General features: G+C 37.7%; 2 protein-coding genes across 4 annotated transcripts in view; both read left to right on the forward strand.

Moving 5' to 3' along the window:
• The window catches only part of LOC124131661 (E3 ubiquitin-protein ligase rnf8-like), a 28108-nt gene continuing 6283 nt past the window's right edge, over positions 1–21825 (forward strand). The window contains exons 1-4 of one of the 3 annotated variants that reach the window (XM_048393678.1): positions 12436–12568; positions 13781–14764; positions 14864–15096; positions 15799–16405. In XM_048393678.1, coding sequence (XP_048249635.1) covers positions 13831–14764; positions 14864–15096; positions 15799–15981 — 1350 coding nt within the window. In that variant the 5' untranslated portion in view covers positions 12436–12568; positions 13781–13830 and the 3' untranslated portion in view covers positions 15982–16405. Of the gene's footprint in view, positions 117–12145; positions 12569–13780; positions 14765–14863; positions 15097–15798; positions 16406–21825 lie in introns of those variants that run through there. The other 2 variants (XM_048393685.1, XM_048393684.1) reach the window with 2 other exon arrangements.
• The window catches only part of LOC124131659, a 49611-nt gene continuing 33808 nt past the window's right edge, over positions 6023–21825 (forward strand). Inside the window, exon 1 of the mRNA XM_048393669.1 lies at positions 6023–6436. The gene's annotated coding sequence lies outside the window, so the exon portion shown is untranslated. The remainder of the gene's footprint in view (positions 6437–21825) is intronic.

Here is a 21825-nt window from a genome sequence, read left to right on the forward strand (position 1 = left end):
GTTCTCGGGTCTTTCTACTTCACTTTAGCTTTACAGTTGTCGTCATGTAACTTCGTAGTGAAGGAGAAGACAGACGTCTCGAGCTGACCACGTACACAAAATCAGATAGTGTAGAGGTCAGTATTTGGGAAACTGTAAGGTAACACGGCTGTAGAATAGGAGTACCACTTGCTGACAGTTGCTGAAATACGTACTAGCTAAAGATAGTCGCGGTTGTGTGACTGGCATCGATCCAGCGCACCCAAGACACCAACAGCACTGCACATACTCTGTGTCATAAATCACAAGTTCATTCGGAAATGCCACCACCTGCACCCCAGACACTTTGCCCTTCACCTTGTGTTTCCCGTGTGGGTGACTGCACCTTTATTCTCAACATAGTCTCTATCAGAAGTGTTTTGCTTGTGTTGGGTCCGACTTGGCCCGGGCGGTCAAAATCAACTTTAAACACACAGATGTATCTTCAAATGTGTTTAAACACACAGATGTATCTTCAAATGTGTTTAAACACACATATGTATCTTCAAATGTGTTTACATCTATAGATTAGTGTTATATCTACCAATATACTACTTTATAATGTCACGGTACATCATATTTAAAGAAAACAAGGTGCTGAAAGTGAAACCCTTTTCCCTTTACATTCTCAACATAGTCTCTATCAGAAGTGTTTGGCTAGTGTTCGGTCCGACTTGACCCGGGCAGTCAAAATCAACTTTAAACACACATACGTATCTTCAAATGTGTTTAAACACACAGATGTATCTTCAAATGTGCTTAAACACACATATGTATCTTCAAATGTGTTTACATCTATAGATTAGTGTTACATCTACCTATATACCACTGTATAATGTCACGGTACATCGTATTTAAAGAAAACAAGGGGCTCAAAGTGAAGCCCTTTTCCCTTTACAATCTCAACATAGTCTCTATCAGAAGTGTTTGGCTAGTGTTCGGTCCGACTTGGCCCGGGCGGTCAAAATCAACTTTAAAGACTCATACGTATCTTCAAATGTGTTTAAACACACAGATGTATCATCAAATGTGTTTACATCTATAGATTAGTGTTATATCTACCTATATACTACGTTATAATGTCACGGTACATCGTGTTTAAAGAAAACAAGGGGCTCAAAGTGAAGCATTTCTACTGTATTTTCTTAAGAAAATCTATGTCAGAAGTGTTGGGTCCGACTTGGCCCGGGCTGTCAAAATCAACTTAAACCTCACAGATGTATCATCAAATGGATTCACATCTATAGATAAGTATTATATCCACCTAAATACCACTTTATAGTGTCTCAGATCGCTGTAATTAAAGAAAACAAGGTGCTCAAAGTGAAGCCCTTTTCCCTCTACATTCTCAACATAGTCTCTATCAGAAGTGTTTGGCTTGTGTTGGGTCCGACTTGGCCCGGGCGGTCAAAATCAACTTTAAACACACCAGATGTATCTTCAAATGTGTTTACATCTTTGGATTAGTGTTATATCTATCTATATACCACTTTATAATGTCACAGTGTATCGCATTTAAAGAAAACAAGGGACTCAAAGTGAAGCCCTTTTCCCTTTACATTCTCAACGTAGTCTCTATCAGAAGTGTTTTGCTTGTGTTGGGTCCGACTTGGCCCGGGCTGTCAAAATCAACTTTAAACACACCAGATGTATCTTCAAATGTGTTTACATCTATAGATTAGTGTTATATCTACCCATATAACACTTTATAATGTCACGGTACATCCTATTTAAAGAAAACAAGGTGCTCAAATCAAGCATTTTTACTGTATTTTCTTAAGAAAATCTATGTCAGAAGTGTTGGGTCCGACTTAGCCCGGGCTGTCAAAATCAACTTTAAACACACAGATCTATCTTCAAATGTGTTTAAATCCATAGATTAGTGTTATATCTACCTATGTACCACTTTATAATGTCACAGTTTATCGCATTTAAAGAAAACCATGAGTTCAAAGTGAAGCCCTTTATCCTCTACATTCTCAACATGACTAGTATTATATCTACCTATATAACACTTAATAATGTTGCACGATAACTCAAAGAAAACTGGTCTGTTAAAGTCGAGCACTTTCACTGTATCTTCTCAAGAAAATTTCACCAAATGTGTTGGAGTGAAGTATACTCTTTAAAGTGAAGCCCTTTTTTCATGGTATGTGTCTGGTCGGAAAATCCCTTGCTTTTACCTAATCCGTCGCGGGTTTTTTCAAGGATCATACTCACAGGGTAACACTTGGAGAAGGTAAGGTGAGACACTTTGCATTTCAGGATAAACCTCTCCCTCAACCCTGCTTAATGCTTCTATTATCTATGAGTGTGTTTAGGAAAACAGGATTATCTGAGACAGTTGTAATCTGCCATACCGCGAGAATACGTGCTGCATCTCCGAGCAGCTCGTTCTGTGAAAACACACTTCTCCTGAACCTGACTTGGACCACTCAGTATTATTGTCGTGATGGTTAAAAGACGCCACAAATTAAAGTTCGCTAGATATCTAGCAACTTTGTTTTATACAAGCAACCCTTAAAGCCCCCTCTTGGGTTGCACACACCACTTTCGCACCTTTCGGAAACACATTAAATGGCCTGGCCGGGCCCGTGTGCGAAATACGCATCAGTCGGAAAGCGCACATTAAATCTCCCAAGTATGTAAGTAAGTAAGTAAGTAACTTTGTTTTACAGTCGTGATGTTTAAGATTATTAACCACCCGGGACAAGTCGATCCGACAGGTTGCATGATACGCATGATGCAAAAGGAGGTAAGCGCAAGTACGGTACAGAAACTGAAGTAAGTTGGGCTCTCTTAGTTTTCTGTATGCTTACACATCATCACCTCATACTTGATTTAATTTAGTTTCTTATTCTAATACTCCTAATCTTTGTCAGTGGCCAGTGAAAGTATCACAAGGGAAAATTCCAATATATACAAAATATACAATTTGTATATATGGTATATCCAAAAATATACAATTTTGTATATATGGTATATCCAAAAATATACAATTTTGTATTTATGGATAGATTTTACCACTGCTTTACTCAGTTCCTTTTTACTGGATTCTCACAATATGTGGTTAATATTGAAATTTACTAATAATACCGGACAGTATTATTGCATGTAACAAATATACTTTAAAGCTATATTCATTATGACAACTATCTTTGGAGTGTTATGAAATAATTGGCATTTATTCATGTTGACAGCATTTTACATAATAAAGAAATAGAAGATTTCAGCAGACTTTTGTAACTGTTAGATATATAATACGTCCGCCTACTGTTTACAAATAAGATGATCTATACATACAAGCAGTTCAGAGTAGCTTTAAACAGTGACAATTTAATATATATGTTTCTGTTATGTCATGGTATGTTGATTCTGAATCTAAAATATTGCTTGATATTGTTTGCCAAACAGTTGTATGCACTGTCCATCGTGTTACTTCTACTTAAGTATATAAAAAAGGATGTTTGTTTAGACATGCGTTCATTGTAAACAACGCCGTGTTTTCGTTTGCTGGTTAGTTTTTACAGGTCAAAAGCAAAGTTAATCGCATTACTTTCGTGACGCATTTTAGGCCTGTCATACAGTTCCTGAAACAAATATATCCAATACAGCCGATGCAAGTCAATCATATTTGGCAAGACTAGATTACTGCAGTTATATATTTAACAATATAATCAAAAAATTGTTTTTATTTTTGTAAAATATGTTCATTTCAGAAACTAGATGTTAGTCCAGCCAGCGGTCTAAACTCGCATTAATTTGGTTACACGTTTCATGATTTACAGAATTCGTGAAGAATATGTAACAATTAGCCACAATTAGAGCCTTTGGTAGGAGTAGAGGGAATGATAAGCATAGACTTGCTAAGTATTTTATGATATTCATGATAGCTCAAAAGAAACTTTGATTTATGTTTTTAGTACACCCCAGAAAGAGGGATAACACAAGTGATATATTAAGATGACATACAACTTATACATACTTACGTGTATAAACTACTATCAAACAGTGAGGATAACAGGTGTTTGCATAGAGGTGAGCGTATCCTGCACCACCGGTGGAACAAACACACGCAAAGGCAAGTTAGTTGTTAAATCCGATTAGCACAAGTCAAAACAGAGAATTTCATCGAACATAACTCCATTTGCTACTTCTGTGGTAGTCACCAATCAACCCATTTATACTTCCAAAAATAGCTTTAACCCTTTTAAAGCTTTTGAGAAATTCAACTGTATGGGTTTGGTCTGACAAAGCAAGAAGCACAAATGGGGCATGTTTCGGCCAATGATTAGAGTATTCTTGCAAGTCTAAGGGTCCAACAGGAGTTATTTCTGCGACATGCTATTTCAAACCCCAAAATTCAGAGGGATATATATGAAAAGAAAAATTAAAATAATACAAATATAAATTCCTTCCAGGTGAAGGCTATCACTTGAAATCAAATTAACAAAGCAGATTTTAGTCAATGACACATGTCTTTGGGTAGAAGTTCATCTCTGTCACCATGCTATGGTATTTCTGGAAAGGAAAGTTAACTTACAAAGTTGTAATATACGTGAAAGGCTTAATGTTGCTGATTAAGCGCAAAGATATAAACTCTAACTGACTGCTCAGTAACATTCATGTAATATTAGTAATATTCAAATAAGTGTACTTGTTCTAGGCGTGTGTGACGTGGATACATTTATCTAAGCGTATAGAAGAAACGTCAACAAACTTGTAACTATGTATAAAATAATAAATAAGCCATGTCCTTCATATGTAACTGATCTTATACCACCAGCTGTGTCACAGAAGATCAGTTATAATCTCAGAAACCGCCATGATTTTGTAGTTCCATTTGCACGGACATCTACGTTTAAAATGTCTTATATTATAGATACATTAGGCCAATGGAATAATCTATCATCAGGAATCAGGGATAGTCCGTCATTATCTTATTTTAAAGCTGTCGCATCTGAGCAGCCTACATCACCACCTATGCATTATAATTGCGGTGAGAGATCTACAAACATATTGCACACTAGATTGAGACACAATTGTAGCACACTAAATTCCAACCTGTTTCGTGTTAATTATCTGATACTATTTCCTGTAAATGCGGAGCTCCTTGTGAAAATTCATTCCATTTCTTCTTCCAATGTACCTTATATGATGATATTAGGGAGACATTACTGACAGCTATCGATAATCTTGGAGGACAAAAAACTCTAAATAGTATTCTTTTTTGTGATCCAAACTTAGATGTTTTCCTGAATACAAAAATATTCTTGTCTGTACACAAATTTATAGAAACGACTAACAGATTCAGTAGCTAGCATATTATTGCTTCCAAACCGTTAATCATTAATATTGTTAAATCTATATACAACACTAACATGTATAATATTAGCATATGTATGAGATGCACACTGTCTTCACTTTCCAGCACATTGTACATATCCTTCATATGAGCACTGTATATAAATTTATATTGCGCACTATGTTTCCACATTGTGATGCTTAAACTGTAAATTGTTAATTTTCATTACGCAATATTATGTATAACTGTATATATGGAGAAGGTGGTAATAAGTGCTGCACTTGTGCCCAATCCCTTTGTCTTTTTGGACAATACAATATGTTTAATAATAATAATAATAATAAGCAACCAATGTTTTATGATCAGGGTCCATTGGTATCCCTTCAGCAAGTGCGAATCAGGTCCTAACACATCTGTTTTGTCATGTATCACGCGCTATACAGTCGAACTCCGCTTATCCGGACAATTGCTTTTTCTAAAATGTTGTCCGGATAAACGAGTTTCTGGATATCTGAATACCTTGTTATCTGACCAGAAGTCCTCCCCCTACCTCAATTCTACCGAGGCATATGTGAAATGAATGGCAAAAATATGATTTATGAAGGATCGACCAATTACTAATAAAATACATTGTGCTATTATTGAAACGGCTGAAGAAATGCATATGTAGCCTAGTTTAGACTATGCACTTGTTTTGTGTACAGATACGACGGCGAGGTTGGGGCAACCTGACACACATGAGCATTAATAGCCATGTTTACCTGTACTAGTTGAGAGCCAAGGTTGAAGTCATTCATGTGTGAAAAATGTTGTCGAGGCATCTGTACATCTTCTTTGTCGAATTGCATTATTAAAGTACATCAAGATGAGACATCATATACATTCATATATATTTGTTGAGCACGAAACCTTGAAGTGTAGCCAGGACATCTCCAAGAAACTAAGGGCGGCCATGTAGCCTCAATATCTTATAAATTATATCACTGAACATAGGTCAAGGTGTATTCAGTAAACAAAGATCTGAAGGGCTGTATTTCCTTCATCGGACACACTATGCGTTCATCACAGTCTGGACGGATTACGGATACGAACGAACTAGCACTTGTTTGGCCGGTAGGTTTTGTTAAGATTTGTTATCTTGTCTCTCTACCCTCTACTTCCTTAATCACAATTTAAATCCTAAATAGACTTTCGGGCCTAACACTGTGGCAATTTTAGACCCTCTGTTTCTGTATTTACTTTAGCTCATTTCCCCTAAGGTTTACACATCTCATAAGACTAAGTCATCAATGATGTCAAAGCTGTCTGACATGTTTCTTATGAAGAGTTCATGAAGCTAAACAATGTCCAAGTGACTTAAGCACAAAAATACGCGAACACTTCTGACATAGAATTTCTTAACAAAATACACTAAAAATGCTTCACTTTGAGCACCTTGTTTTCTTTAAATATGATGTACCGTGACATAATAAAGTGGTATTCAGGTAGATATAATACTAATCTAAAGATGTGAATCCATTTGATGATACATCTGTGAGGTTTAAGTTGATTTTGACAGTCCGGGCCAAGTCGGACCCAACACAAGACAAACACTTTTAAAAAGAGACTATGTTGAGAATGTAGAGGGAAAAGGGCTTCACTTTGAGCCCCTTGTTTTCTTTAAGTACAGCGATCTTAGACACTATAAAGTGGTATTTAGGTAGATATAATACTAATCTAAAGATGTGAATCCATTTGATGATACATCTGTGGAGTTTAAGTTGATTTTGACAGCCCGGGCCAAGTCGGACCGAACGCTTCTGACAGAATTACTTAAGAAAATACAGTAAAAATGCTTCACTTTGAGCACCTTGTTTTCTTTAAATACGATGTACCGTGACATAATAAAGTGGTATTTAGGTAGATATAATACTCATCTAAAGATGTGGATCCATTTGATGATACATCTGTGAGGTTTAAGTTGATTTTGACAGCCCGGGCCAAGTCGGAGCGAACACTTCTGACATAGAATTTCTTAACAAAATACACTAAAAATGCTTCACTTTGAGCACCTTGTTTTCTTTAAATATGATGTACCGTGACATAATAAAGTGGTATTCAGGTAGATATAATACTAATCTAAAGATGTGAATCCATTTGATGATACATCTGTGAGGTTTAAGTTGATTTTGACAGTCCGGGCCAAGTCGGACCCAACACAAGACAAACACTTTTAAAAAGAGACTATGTTGAGAATGTAGAGGGAAAAGGGCTTCACTTTGAGCCCCTTGTTTTCTTTAAGTACAGCGATCTTAGACACTATAAAGTGGTATTTAGGTAGATATAATACTAATCTAAAGATGTGAATCCATTTGATGATACATCTGTGGAGTTTAAGTTGATTTTGACAGCCCGGGCCAAGTCGGACCGAACGCTTCTGACAGAATTACTTAAGAAAATACAGTAAAAATGCTTCACTTTGAGCACCTTGTTTTCTTTAAATACGATGTACCGTGACATAATAAAGTGGTATTTAGGTAGATATAATACTCATCTAAAGATGTGGATCCATTTGATGATACATCTGTGAGGTTTAAGTTGATTTTGACAGCCCGGGCCAAGTCGGAGCGAACACTTCTGACATAGATTTTCTTAAGAAAATACAGTAAAAATGCTTGACTTTGAGCCCCTTGTTTTCTTTAAATACGATGTACCGTGACATTATAAAGTGGTATTTAGGTAGATATAACACTAATCTATAGATGTAAACACATTTGAAGATACATCTGTGTGTTTAAAGTTGATTTTGACCGCCCGGGCCAAGTCGGACCCAACACAAGACAAACACTTCTGATAGAGACTATGTTGAGAATGTAGAGGGAAAAGGGCTTCACTTTGAGCCCCTTGTTTTCTTTAAGTACAGCGTTCTGAGACACTGTAAAGTGATATTTAGGTAGATATAACACTAGTCTATAGATGTAAACACATTTAAAGATAGATCTGTGAGGTTTAAGTTGATTTTGACAGCCCGGGCCAAGTCCGACCGAACACTTCTGACATAGATTTTCTAAAGAAATACAGTAAAAATGCTTTACTTTGAGCCCTTTGTTTTCTTTAAGTACAGTGATCTGAGACACTATTAAGTGGTATTTAGGTTGATATTATACTAGTTTATAGATGTGAATCCATTTGATGATACATCTGTGAGGTTTAAGTTGATTTTGACAGCCCGGGCCAAGTCGGAGCGAACACTTCTGACATAGATTTTCTTAAGAAAATACAGTGAAAATGCCTCACTTTGAGCCCCTTGTTTTCTTTAAATACGATGTACCGTGACATTATAAAGTGGTATTTAGGTAGATATAACACTAATCTATAGATGTAAACACATTTGAAGATACATCTGTGTGTTTAAAGTTGATTTTGACCGCCCGGGCCAAGTCGGACCCAACACAAGACAAACACTTCTGATAGAGACTATGTTGAGAATGTAGAGGGAAAAGGGCTTCACTTTGAGCACCTTGTTTTCTTTAAGTACAGCGTTCTGAGACACTGTAAAGTGATATTTAGGTAGATATAACACTAGTCTATAGATGTAAACACATTTAAAGATAGATCTGTGAGGTTTAAGTTGATTTTGACAGCCCGGGCCAAGTCCGACCGAACACTTCTGACATAGATTTTCTTAAGAAAATACAGTAAAAATGCTTTACTTTGAGCCCTTTGTTTTCTTTAAGTACAGTGATCTGAGACACTATTAGGTGGTATTTAGGTTGATATTATACTAGTTTATAGATGTGAATCCATTTGATGATACATCTGTGAGGTTTAAGTTGATTTTGACAGCCCGGGCTAAGTCGGAGCGAACACTTCTGACATAGATTTTCTTAAGAAAATACAGTGAAAATGCCTCACTTTGAGCCCCTTGTTTTCTTTAAATACGATGTACCGTGACATTATAAAGTGGTATTTAGGTAGATATAACACTAATCTATAGATGTAAACACATTTGAAGATACATCTGTGTGTTTAAAGTTGATTTTGACCGCCCGGGCCAAGTCGGACCCAACACAAGACAAACACTTCTGATGTAGACTATGTTGAGAATGTAGAGGGAAAAGGGCTTCACTTTGAGCACCTTGTTTTCTTTAAGTACAGCGTTCTGAGACACTGTAAAGTGATATTTAGGTAGATATAACACTAGTCTATAGATGTAAACACATTTAAAGATAGATCTGTGAGGTTTAAGTTGATTTTGACAGCCCGGGCCAAGTCCGACCGAACACTTCTGACATAGATTTTCTAAAGAAAATACAGTAAAAATGCTTTACTTTGAGCCCCTTGTTTTCCTTTAAGTACAGTGATCTGAGACACTATTAAGTGGTATTTAGGTTGATATCATACTAGTTTATAGATGTGAATCCATTTGATGATACATATGTGAGTTTAAAGTTGATTTTGACAGCCTGGGCCAAGTCGGACCGAACACCTGTGTGACTGTTGAGAGTATAGGGAGAAGAGGTCTACTTTAACCAACGTGTCTGCTTTAAATACGACGATCAGTGACATTATAAAGTGGTATTTACTTATATATTGAACGTTCCTATACATATAAACACTATGCTCACAGATGGAAATTAGTATCACGATAGCTAGAAGTATTTGATACGTTTCAAATCTTACTTCGTTTAACGATTGCTCTTTTACATGTTACCAAGATCAGCGACGCTTACACACTGCTCCACTTTCTGGTTGTCAAGCGATTTACTCCGAATTACTTATTTATGGTGCACTTTTTTGTTTGGTGATTGTTCATTAATGTCATGTGTGTATGTTGCACCAATTATATGTAGGTATGATCGCCGATAATGAAGTAATTAGCCAGTAACACTTTGGCGCGTCTTGGCCCGGCCCGACTTTTAGGCAATGCCGTAATATATCCCTTATACCCTGCGTCGAAGCATCAAACCGCACGTTGTCAACCTCGGATCAATCGAACGTCTTTATTTGTATATCAATTTGTTATAATTCTTTTACAGTGACATATAATCCATATTCCATAACATATAATCAATATATCCGTCCATATTCCTTAACATATAATCCACATATATATAATTCTTTTACAATGACAGATTAAAACATTTCAGAAAGATAAATTCGTTGTAGCTGTATCACTCGGGGTACATGTGGTTTATGCGTCCCTGGTTAGGTGTTATGCCACGAGCCGGAGGCGTCAAGTTTCATATATTGTAATGCTCACCTTGCAATTGAGATGGCACACGTGTATCTCCAACATATCCGTCCATATTCCATAACATATAAACAATATATCCGTCCATATTCCATAACATATAACCAACATATCCGTCCATATTCCATAACATATAATCCACATATCCATCCATATTCCATAACATATAATCAATATATCCGTCCATATTCCATAACATATAATCAATATATCCGTCCATATTCCATAACATATAAACAATATATCCGTCCATATTCCATAACATATAACCAACATATCCGTCCATATTCAATAACATATAATCAATATATCCGTCCATATTCCATAACATATAATCAATATATCCGTCCATATTCCATAACATATAAACAATATATCCGTCCATATTCCATAACATATAACCAACATATCCGTCCATATTCCATAACATATAATCCACATATCCGTCCATATTCAATTACATATAATCAATATATCCGTCCACATTCCATAACATATAATCGATATATCCGTCCATATTCCATAACATATAAACAATATATCCGTCCATATTCCATAACATATAACAAACATATCCGTCCATATTCCATAACATATAATCCACATATCCGTCCATATTCCATTACATATAATCAATATATCCGTCCATATTCCATAACATATAATCGATATATCCGTCCATATTCCATAACATATAAACAATATATCCGTCCATATTCCATAACATATAATCCACATATCCGTCCATATTCCATAAAATATAATCCACATATCCGTCCATATTCCATAACATATAAACAATATATCCGTCCATATTCCATAACATGTAATCAACATATCCGTCCATATTCCATAACATATAGTCAACATATCCGTCCATATTCCATGATATATAATCCACATATCCGTCCATATTCCATAACATGTAATCAACATATCCGTCCATATTCCATAACATGTAATCCACATATCCGTCCCTATTACATAAGATATAATCCTCATATCCGTCCATATTCCATAACATTTAATCAACATATCCGTCCATATTCCATAACATATAATCAATATATCGATCCATATTCCATAACATATAATCCACATATCCATCCATATTCAGTAACATATAATCCACATATCCATTCATATTCCATAACATATAATCCACATATCCGTCCATATTCCATAACATATAATCAATATATCTATCCATATTCCATAACATATAATCCACATATCCATCCATATTCCATAACATATAATCCACATATCCGTCCATATTCCATAACATATAATCCACATATCCATCCATATTCCATAACATATAATCCACATATCCGTCCATATTCCATAACATATAATCCACATATCCGTCAATATTCCATAACATATAATCTACATATCACCCATATTTGACGTTCCATACTTCCAATCATGTTCCATTTCCATGAATGTTTTATGGCCATTTTCAATGACAAATTGCATCATTTCCTTGTGTCTCAATGTAAACGGAAATTAAAATAGCTTCAAAGGTGTATATAGTTCATTCAGTTGGGGATTGTAAGTATAATATCAGTATTTTCCATCCCCAGACAACATGGGGGCGGCTAGTGCCACTGCAGGCAACAAATACCAGTCATCGACTGGGTTGTTAATCGTAACCTATGTTGGTGACGTCACAAAGGCAGTGGCAGATGGCATTGTTGTCAGCGAGGGGAAATCATTTCGGGGAATGGGATATGTTGCAAAAACCCTTGTTAGGACGGACTCAGAATTCGACACAAATCGCAACAAGCTGATTCAGAAAGAAAAAGCCAATTTCACACCATGGAGGGTGTACACAACTGGGAAGTGCGCCAAGTTCCTATCGGTGTTTCATGCTATTGTCATACCCCGGGGAGAGAAAGAACCAATCCAGGAGTGGAAGGGGAAAATGGCCTCATTATACAAGATAATACTCCAAGAAGCTGAGAAGAAGGGGATCTCTATCCTGGCGGTACCTTTACTAGGCTCTGGTAAGACATTAATCTGAAAAGTACAATGTAAAGGGATGTGGTGATATGTTTCTATGTGTTTATCCTAAATGACCGTCTCCACCAATGACCGACATGTCACGTCTCCATATTTGTTACTTTGGTCTCGTTCAGCATTTCAATATCCCCAAATATGCTCGTCTCAAGTCGCATGTGTGTTTAGGGTAAATATTAGAGACAAAACCATTTCCTTAATCTTAAGAAACTTCTGTTAAAAGATTGTCCATTAATTATTGTTCGATTTCGACTGTAATATAAGCATGTGTTGAATATGGATCGCTGTCAAATGGCGATGGCTCCAGGTGCTCCTAAAAGTTTAAATGATCTGTCCCGAAAAGCTAAAAACTCTCCATGCTACAGACATGCATCTGAAAACATCTGCAGGAAAGGTGATTGCGCTTACCGCGTTGCACATCATGTATTGTGCGGGGGCACGGGTGACCCAGTCGTCTAAAGCGCCGCAAATCGTTGTGCAGAGTTGCATCCCTTGGATACCCCAGAAATATGATTGTGGGTTCGAATCCCGGATCGCCCCGGCGATGTTTCTAGGTTTGTCAGCACCATACCTGTGCTCTTGGGTTTAACCGAAGTGGTAAAACGTCTGAGACCTGCATCACTTTCGGGCTTTCCTCCCACATTAAGCTGACACTTCGTGATATACCTGGAATACTGTTAAAAGCTGCGTTAAACCCAACATACTCACTCATGTTTTGTGCACCCAACTAAATAAATCAACTAGGTTTGTTTTTCTTTCTAAAAGCAATAACTATGACTTTTGGATGCGAATGTAACTGTACATGCATTTTATGGGCAACAGTATGCATATGTTAAGTGACCTACGTATCCTATGCATACATGAGAGCAGCAACACTCAGAATTGGAGATATTTGTGATGTTTATTTGTTTGTTTGTTGTTTAACGCCACACTCAACACTATTCCAGCTATATGACGGTGATATGTAAATATTTGAGTCTGGACCAGACAATCTAGTGATTGACATCATGAGCGTCGATCCACGCAATTGGGATCGATGACATGCATTAACCAAGTCACCGAGCCTGACCGGATGGATCCCGTTAGTCTTACGACAAGTATAGTCGCCTTTACGGTTTTGTGATGTTCATGCTTTTTGTAAAGTAAACGTTTGTTTGACTAAAGCCAAAGCCTCTGAATTGTCTAATCGTTTTTTCCAGGTAAAATCAAGGGAAAACCAGCAGACGCTGTTTAGGTGGCAGTCCATGCTATGTTCTCTTTTAAGAGAAAGTCTCTCGTCAAGGTACTGCTCGTATCAGACAGAGAGGACATTGTTGACCGGCTGGCTACTATGTGTGCCTACACCAGCAGTGTGAAAGGTGGAAGACAGTTTTCTCAACCCTCATCTTTAAACGCGAAATCAAAATCAAGACTTGGTGGGGGAACCGATAGCAGTTGGTCAAGCCTGAAGAGAAAGAATGGAGACAGATCAGATTCCAACAGAAACAGCGATTACAATGGTACATGTGACGGTGGAATGGTACTCTGTAGTGGACGACAACTACCGCCACGCCCACAAAGTAAGGGTCAGCCACCATGTCCCAAAGGAAATGGTAAAGGAAAGATAACTACCACGAAAAGAAATCCATCATCTTCCGGTAGACCTGACTCAAGAACAAGCCACAGTGGCAGTGGGAACAGTCATGTCGAACGTGAGTATAGTCACAGAGAGAGAAGAACATTGTATGACCAGGATGTCCAGATGGAGAATCTGAAGACGAGACCAGAGAGAACACGGGGCGGTAGGAACCATCATGTCGGAAGGGGGAACAGTTACAGTGGAAGTGGGTACAGTCATAGTGGGAGAAGCACGTGGTATGACCAGGGTGACGCCCAGGAGGAGGAACATGATCTGAAGACTAGACCAGACAGAACACAAGGCAGTGAACTGAAGAGGGCCAACAAGGCACAACATAACGATGAGGATGATGATGAGAATGTGGTGAAACAAAGGAGACTTGCTCCTCAAAGACGTAATTATGAAGACGAAGATGATGATGAAATTAATGATGATGATGATGAGGAAGAAGAGGAGGAGGACACATCAGAACAAGAAAATATTTGGGGACATGTTTGTGGTAGAATAGAAAACCAGGAACAACCTAGAAGAGAACTTGCAACAATCTCAAACGAAAGTGCGACAGGTGCGATATTTTACACATTTATCAAACGTTTCTTTTAGTTAGAAAGACAACGTGTCATTAAATGTTCATACATAATATGTTAATACACATTTGTTTCAGTTTCTGCGCCCATACCTCGACCATCATCCCCAGAGGATGAAATGAAGGAACAACTCTCCTGCCCGGTGTGTTTAGATCTGTTCACTGACCCGGTCATACTGCCCTGTTGCCACTCTTTGTGCAGTGAGTGTGCGGAAACCATCCGATCCCCAAAAAGCTCCTTCAAATGTCCTATGTGTCTGGCTGTTGTCCAGAATGGCCCACTTCAGAGGAATTTTCACTTGGAAGGCACGGTGAGTATCTACAGACGACAGCGGAAGATAAGCAACAGTATGAACTAGTGCTGGCAAAAATGTTGGTGTGACTGGAAAGGTTATAAGATAATCTACACTTAATAGGAATAGGCTTGGATTGTAATAAATTTCAGTCGGACATACAAATACTACAATGGTGTCTGTCAAATACTTGATATAAGAATATAATAATACTTGTTCATTATATTACATTGAGTAAAAACGCCTGTCTACATGTTATTCATATATTTGTGTGCTTGTATTTGTGAATCATGTAAACTGCCGGGTAAAAGAAAGTTTATAAAAATGAATTTGACCAAAGAATTACAACGTTATCAAAACGTTACTAGGCTGAAAGCAGTGTCTGAAACACTGCAAACCTAAGGTCGAAAACACAAATATGATACCCATACAAAAAAACAACATCACCATCGAATAAGCAATTCTTGCTTGTTTTATTTTTAGCCACCATCAAACATGGGTGTATACTTTCTTTTGTCTGCTAGTATATATTGGTTGGTTACGTTAGCTTGTGTACTTCAATAACGCAATAGTAATGCAAAGCAACACTGCAGAATACAGATTACAGTGCACACGTTGAATAATGTGAATGTAGTGTTGCTTTTGATTAGTTATATTTACATGACTTTATTTAATACACTGTATACCAGTATATGGTTTCTTTTATCATATAATTGGCAGGTTTCTCACCAGGAATTGTCAACGAATAAAAACGATATCCAGATAGAGATGCAAATATCAATGGTCAAGCAGGGACTACTTTCTGTGTTTACAAATAAACATGGCGATCGAGTCAGAATTAACCATCGGGAATCTGGAGAAACTACTGGGATAGTTGCTATCATTATCAAAAGAATAGTTTAATATACTGAAAATAAGTATCATTTTGACGTACCTAAGTTTTGGCAACTTTGGAGACTAGTACATTGCGAAAAAATTTAGCGAGGACACTACATATATTGTCAAGCTAAGGCTCGCTAAATACAATGTTTATTCCTAATACAAGATATTTACACTCCCGTGATAACCTCTATGTACCAAACTACCGTCAGTATAGTGACTTTTTCTATTCACTTTTCTGATTCTTGCTGCACATCATGTATACACATCATGCAACAACCAGGCATTGTTGATCAGCATGTCCCTCTGTCCATCTAACTTTTAAGTTGTGTTAGATAGCCTTAGATGTAATCAGCATGTTTTTAATTAAATTTAACAAAACACAACCTAGAGATGCTATTTATTATTTAACTTATATTCAACATTGTAAGTTGATTTTTATATCTGGTCATAAAGTACACACATGACTCACAACACTTTACACACGCTATGGATAGCACGTTGTACATAAATTGATTAATGCTCATTTTTAAGTTCTCAAGCGAGCAGAATGTATTTTTTTATCATTTTTTTGTACATTAAGAAAATGTTTGATGCGAGCTTCATTTAGTCTCAGTAAGTTATACATGTAGAACTTTCTCCAATGTACATCTGTATATCATTCGATTATTAAGGGCAGTGACCAGTTTTTCTGTCATCTGGTAGATCTCACATATCCTTGAGTGTTTAAACCATTCGCTGTAACATTAAGCTCCTACTGCTTTTGATTGTATATACTAGTATATAAAGCGACGAACCCCTTTCCATGGTCATAAGAAATCTCAGCTGAGTCCATTGTGGGATCCCGAGCGTTTCATGGGCATGTGTTTGTCATAGTTTTAAAGTCACTATATTTAATCCATAATTATAGTGGTCATATTTCAATAATGCGTTTTGTATTTTTCTCAATATTGTATCTTACAACTAAGCCAAACCTAAATATATTTCTGTAGATAATGTCAGTCAGTTGCCGTCCACGTAGCTGACCGTCACAAACCAGTGACTCTGGTTACCTAACTCAGTCAGCTTGCACAGCTAGGGTTGTGACCCAGGCTGTAACACGCATCTTCCCGAGGCAAGAGAGTTAACTGACTATAAAAGTCCCGTTTCCACCCTTGCCGAACTGGGTTGGTATTACGGAGTTAGAATTTGGCTGGACTATCGACCAGAACTTCTTGACTGGGCGCCGCCATTTTGTTTGAAGCAAATGCAAGTGATACGAGAGGTGGAATCTGATTGGCCCATAGGAGAGGCATAGAAGGGACGTAACTCGTAATAGCCAATGGTGGCGCTACGATCGAGCCCAGGAATTCCAGCCTAGTTCGGCAAGGGTGGAAACTGGACTTTTGACCACCGTTGGACGCACCATCTTGTTCAGAAGCGTTCCAACAAGTCGCTATCAATTCATGTATGGTTGTCAATTTTATGTTTAATGTTATAATTCATTGACTGCATCTTTCTTGTAATGTATTATTGTTTGAATATATCGCTTTCACTCTGCCATGAATAAAGACTTCAAGGGACTCAGCAGCCTTCTCTCTGTTTCAAGGTGATAGCCGAGTAATCAGCTCTACCAAGCTACTCTCCACGATCTTAGCAACGATCCAACCAAACTACGTCATGTTTTATGAATCACTATAGAAAATAGTGACACCAGGTGTAAGCATTCAGGTACAAACATGTAATAATGACATGCAGTGTGTATATGTCGCCCTAAGAGAAAATACATTTTGTAAACTAAAACATGTACATGGCATATCTGTCGATACTTGTCCTTGACACAAATATTTAGTAATATGAAAACACAAAGCATTTTAAGAAAGATAATGAACATAAATAAGTTTTGGTTTTGAAATCTTCATCTTCATAATATGTTACATATTCAACCATTTCAAGTTCCTTTTGTAAACACGAATTTGCATATATACAGGGATATGTGTCAATTACCCTTCACGCCAGCCGTCATATACTGGAATATTGCTGAGTGCGGCGTAAAACAACAAACCAACCAACCCTTCACGCCAAACGCATTACCATATACGGGTCTTGTAAACAACAAAAAAGACGAATGCTCATTTCACAAATATGTACACAACACCTGTTCGAGCTGTAAAGAAATGTTAGGGGAGACGTACGAGGAATTGATTAAATATGACATATTACTTACCTTGTTGACATGATGGCTGATGCTTTACCATACAATGACGTTAAGACGGAGATTTCGCAACTCTTAACGCACTGGCACTTACTTTTTGAATGATAACTGGATGGAGGGTGCCGCCGGTAGTGCAGGGCATGCTGGTCCTTTTAAGAACACGTCGTGTCATCACTGATTTACAGTGATCATCTAAAAGTTTTCATGAACATCGTGCTTTTCTACGCCCTTTAGAATCTGTTGCAGCAGATATTCGAGGCTGAATATTCTCTGGCTTTCTTTTAAAAGTTAATGTTTATGTTTCTTAATTTAAAGATATGAATATAATGCATATGGAAGTTACTGCAGGTGTATTTGCTATATAGGTGTAGAATCGAGTAAATGTGAGCGTTTCTCGAATGATGGACACTTATAAGACTGAATCTCGTCGTGTTCACAGTCGGTAGGTTACCGTTCTTCATGTCCGCCATGTGTATCCCATGTTTGCTGGTATTTTGTACGCGTGACGGTTGTTTGTTTGCCACAATCTTGATTGGGATGCTTTTCTTCTTCATTGAGGTCATCCTGAAGGGGCCTGGGTTCGGTTACATACACGGGTACAACGTGTGAAGCCCATTTAAGGTGTCTGAATATTGCTGTCCAGATATTGCTGGATTATTGCTGAAAGCGGCGTAAAACCATACACATTCACTCTTCACTGCGGACGTCAAACCAAGTTCAGGCATATCCAAATCCGAAGGCAAGAGGTATGCATGCGCAACATGGCCTTCGACCATAAATGGGCATATATGACGGGAGCCATATATGCCAGTCAATATGATTCTAATGCCTAGCTCAAAACGCAAGATTGTCGCGAAATATTGAAAACAAAAAGAGAAAATGGTGACTGAACTTTGTGTGAATGACATGTAGGTCTAACTAAGTTACTTCAAAGAAGACGCAATTACCTGGAACATGTTGAAAGAATAAAAAACAGGTAATTTTCACACGTTTTTTAATTGTTGAAAGTTCATTGGGAATAACAAACATTAGGGTGGGCCTGGTAATGTTTAGGGTGAAAATGATATTTCATTATCATGACAAAAATGTTTAAAATCTCAAGTCTATAATTACACTAATTACAATCAGATTCCACTGAAGACGATAGCTGGAAACATTGCCGACTGACAAAGTTCTTCTAATGAGAACTTAATTTATTTTGAATACATTATGAACGCACACAATTAATTAATTATTATATGACATCATTTTCTCTTTCTTAGCCACAAAATGTAAATACTACTTACATGTTCAATATCTCATTTCTTAGTCATATTATCGAGACTAATAAACAAATAGCAAGTAATTAACTGAACTGTAATAAGGGTATTTTACCCCGGGTCTTTTTGCGATTTTCTGAAAATTTGTACTGTTATTCGCAGCGCATGTGGAGAATGGGAAATCATTGGAATTTTTCTATCAAACTTAAGATCGTTGAAATACAAGTATACACTGTTATATCGTGAAGACGAATTTCTAGCTCTGCATCCGCAGACACAATGCACTATCTCTGGTTTATAGTTGATTTATAGTTGATACAGTGAGTATTGTTGCATCAACGTGCCCTTGTTAGAAGGTTTATAGCATTTTCACATACTCCAGCTACGCACGAAGGGAGATATGTTGCTGGGTCAAGCAAATGTACCACCAAACCACAAAGACTAACAATAATTCATAATCCAATGAAGGAAGAACTTTCTTTACATTCACAGAAACTATTTGAAAAAGATAATTATTGAGTTTTGATCACGTGGTTACAATACGGGTAATACCTGACTGTCAGGTGACTGCGAGCGGTTATATTTAGAAGTGACCTCCGTCAATAGCGCTCATCTTCCCGAGGCAAGGGAGTTAGTTATTTGACTATAAAAGTCCAGTTTTCACCCTTGCCGAACTAGGCTGGTATTATTGAGTTACATTTTGGCTCGACTAACGAGTCTATGTATAGTCCAATCAAAATCGCGCCACGAAATCGAAATCCGGTTTGTGAACTGTCGGGCAGATTTCGGTCGATTGCAGGGTTTGCAAAACATGTGCACCGCCAACTCGTTGTCAACAGATATTTTCTCAATCTTTTCATGTTTTTAATCAAGGTGCTCACATAATTTAATGCACTTCACGATGGAAGACCCGTTTTATAACAACATAAATCTTGATTATCGATCAGATCGTCTAGACTGGGCGCCTCCATTTTGTTTGAAGCAAATGCAAGCGAAACGAGAGGTGGAATCTGATTGGTCCATGGGAGAGGTATAGAAGGGACATAACTCGTAATAGCCACTGGTGGTGCTACGATCGAGCCCAGGAGTTCCAGCCTAGCTCGGCAAGGGTGGAAACTGGACTTTTAAAGTAGAGATGATTATGGAAATGGTTTTGTTCATCAGTAAGTGGCAGAGAGAAGGATACAGTTAATAATCAAATTCATTTTTATTCTAATTGACAACCAGGATATTAAACTATGATTAGCAATGGAAACAATGGAGTAGGGTGGTAAGTGTTCATTATGAAATCGAATTTTAAACGCAAGGAATAAGACCCAGACTTTCTGGTCTGTGGACACTGATGGGACTAAATCTTGGATAGCTTATTTTTAATCATTTATGTTCACCATGTGTGCTCCACGTTTGTACGCGTGGCGGTTCTTTGTTTGTTGTTGAACAGTTGTGTTCTAGATATTTGACGGTGGCCTGTAAACATCGAGTCTGGATCAGACAAACCAGCAGTTGATGTCATGAGCGACATCCAGCACGGTGTAGGGAATGATGACATGCAATAAACCAAGTCGCCGAGCCTGACAACTCGAACAATTCCTTTTACAAGCATCGGTTATTCCATCGGATCTCATGTGGTAGTAGTAGTAGTAGTAGTCGCCGAGGCTGACCACTCGACCCATTCCTTTTACAAGCATCGGTTATTCCATCGGATCTCATGTGGTAGTAGTAGTAGTAGTAGAAGTAGTAGTAGTAGTAGTAGTAGTAGTAGTAGTAGTAGTAGTCGCCGAGACTGACCACTCGACCCTTTCCTTTTATAAGCATCGGTTATTCCTTTAGAGCTCATGTAGTAGTAGTAGTAGTAGTAGTAGTAGTAGTAGTAGTAGTAGACTAAGTAGTAGTAGTAGTAGTAGTCGCCGAGCCTGACCACTCGACCCATTCCTTTTACAAGCATCGGTTATTCCATCGGAGCTCATGTAGTAGTAGTAGAAGTAGTAGTAGTAGTAAAGGTCGTTGACATTAGTAGTAGATGCATCAGAACCAGTAGAGATGGTTTCTGTTGTTTATCTTGACGCAATAGCAGAAGTAGTTGGAGTTAGTTTCATTGACGCTGATTTCAGCGACACTCAAGCCATGTCGGGGATTAATATGAGTTACATGTCGCAGCAGCGGGGGAGACCCGTGAAGATCCGGGTTAGAATAGGTCTTCAGCAACCCATGCTTGCCGTAAAAGGCGACTATGCTTGTAGTAAGAGGCGACTAACGGGATCGGGTGGTCAGGCTCGCTGACTTATTTGATATATCCCAATTGCGTTCATCGATGCTCATGATGTTAATCACTTAATTGTCTGGTCCAGACTCAAATATTTACAGACCACCGTCATATAGCTGGAATATTAAACAACAAACAAACAAACAAAAAGT

This window comes from Haliotis rufescens, unplaced genomic scaffold, assembly GCF_023055435.1.
Source record: "Haliotis rufescens isolate VD_foot unplaced genomic scaffold, xgHalRufe1.0.p SCAF_1, whole genome shotgun sequence".
NCBI classification, from domain to species: Eukaryota; Metazoa; Mollusca; class Gastropoda; order Lepetellida; family Haliotidae; genus Haliotis; species Haliotis rufescens.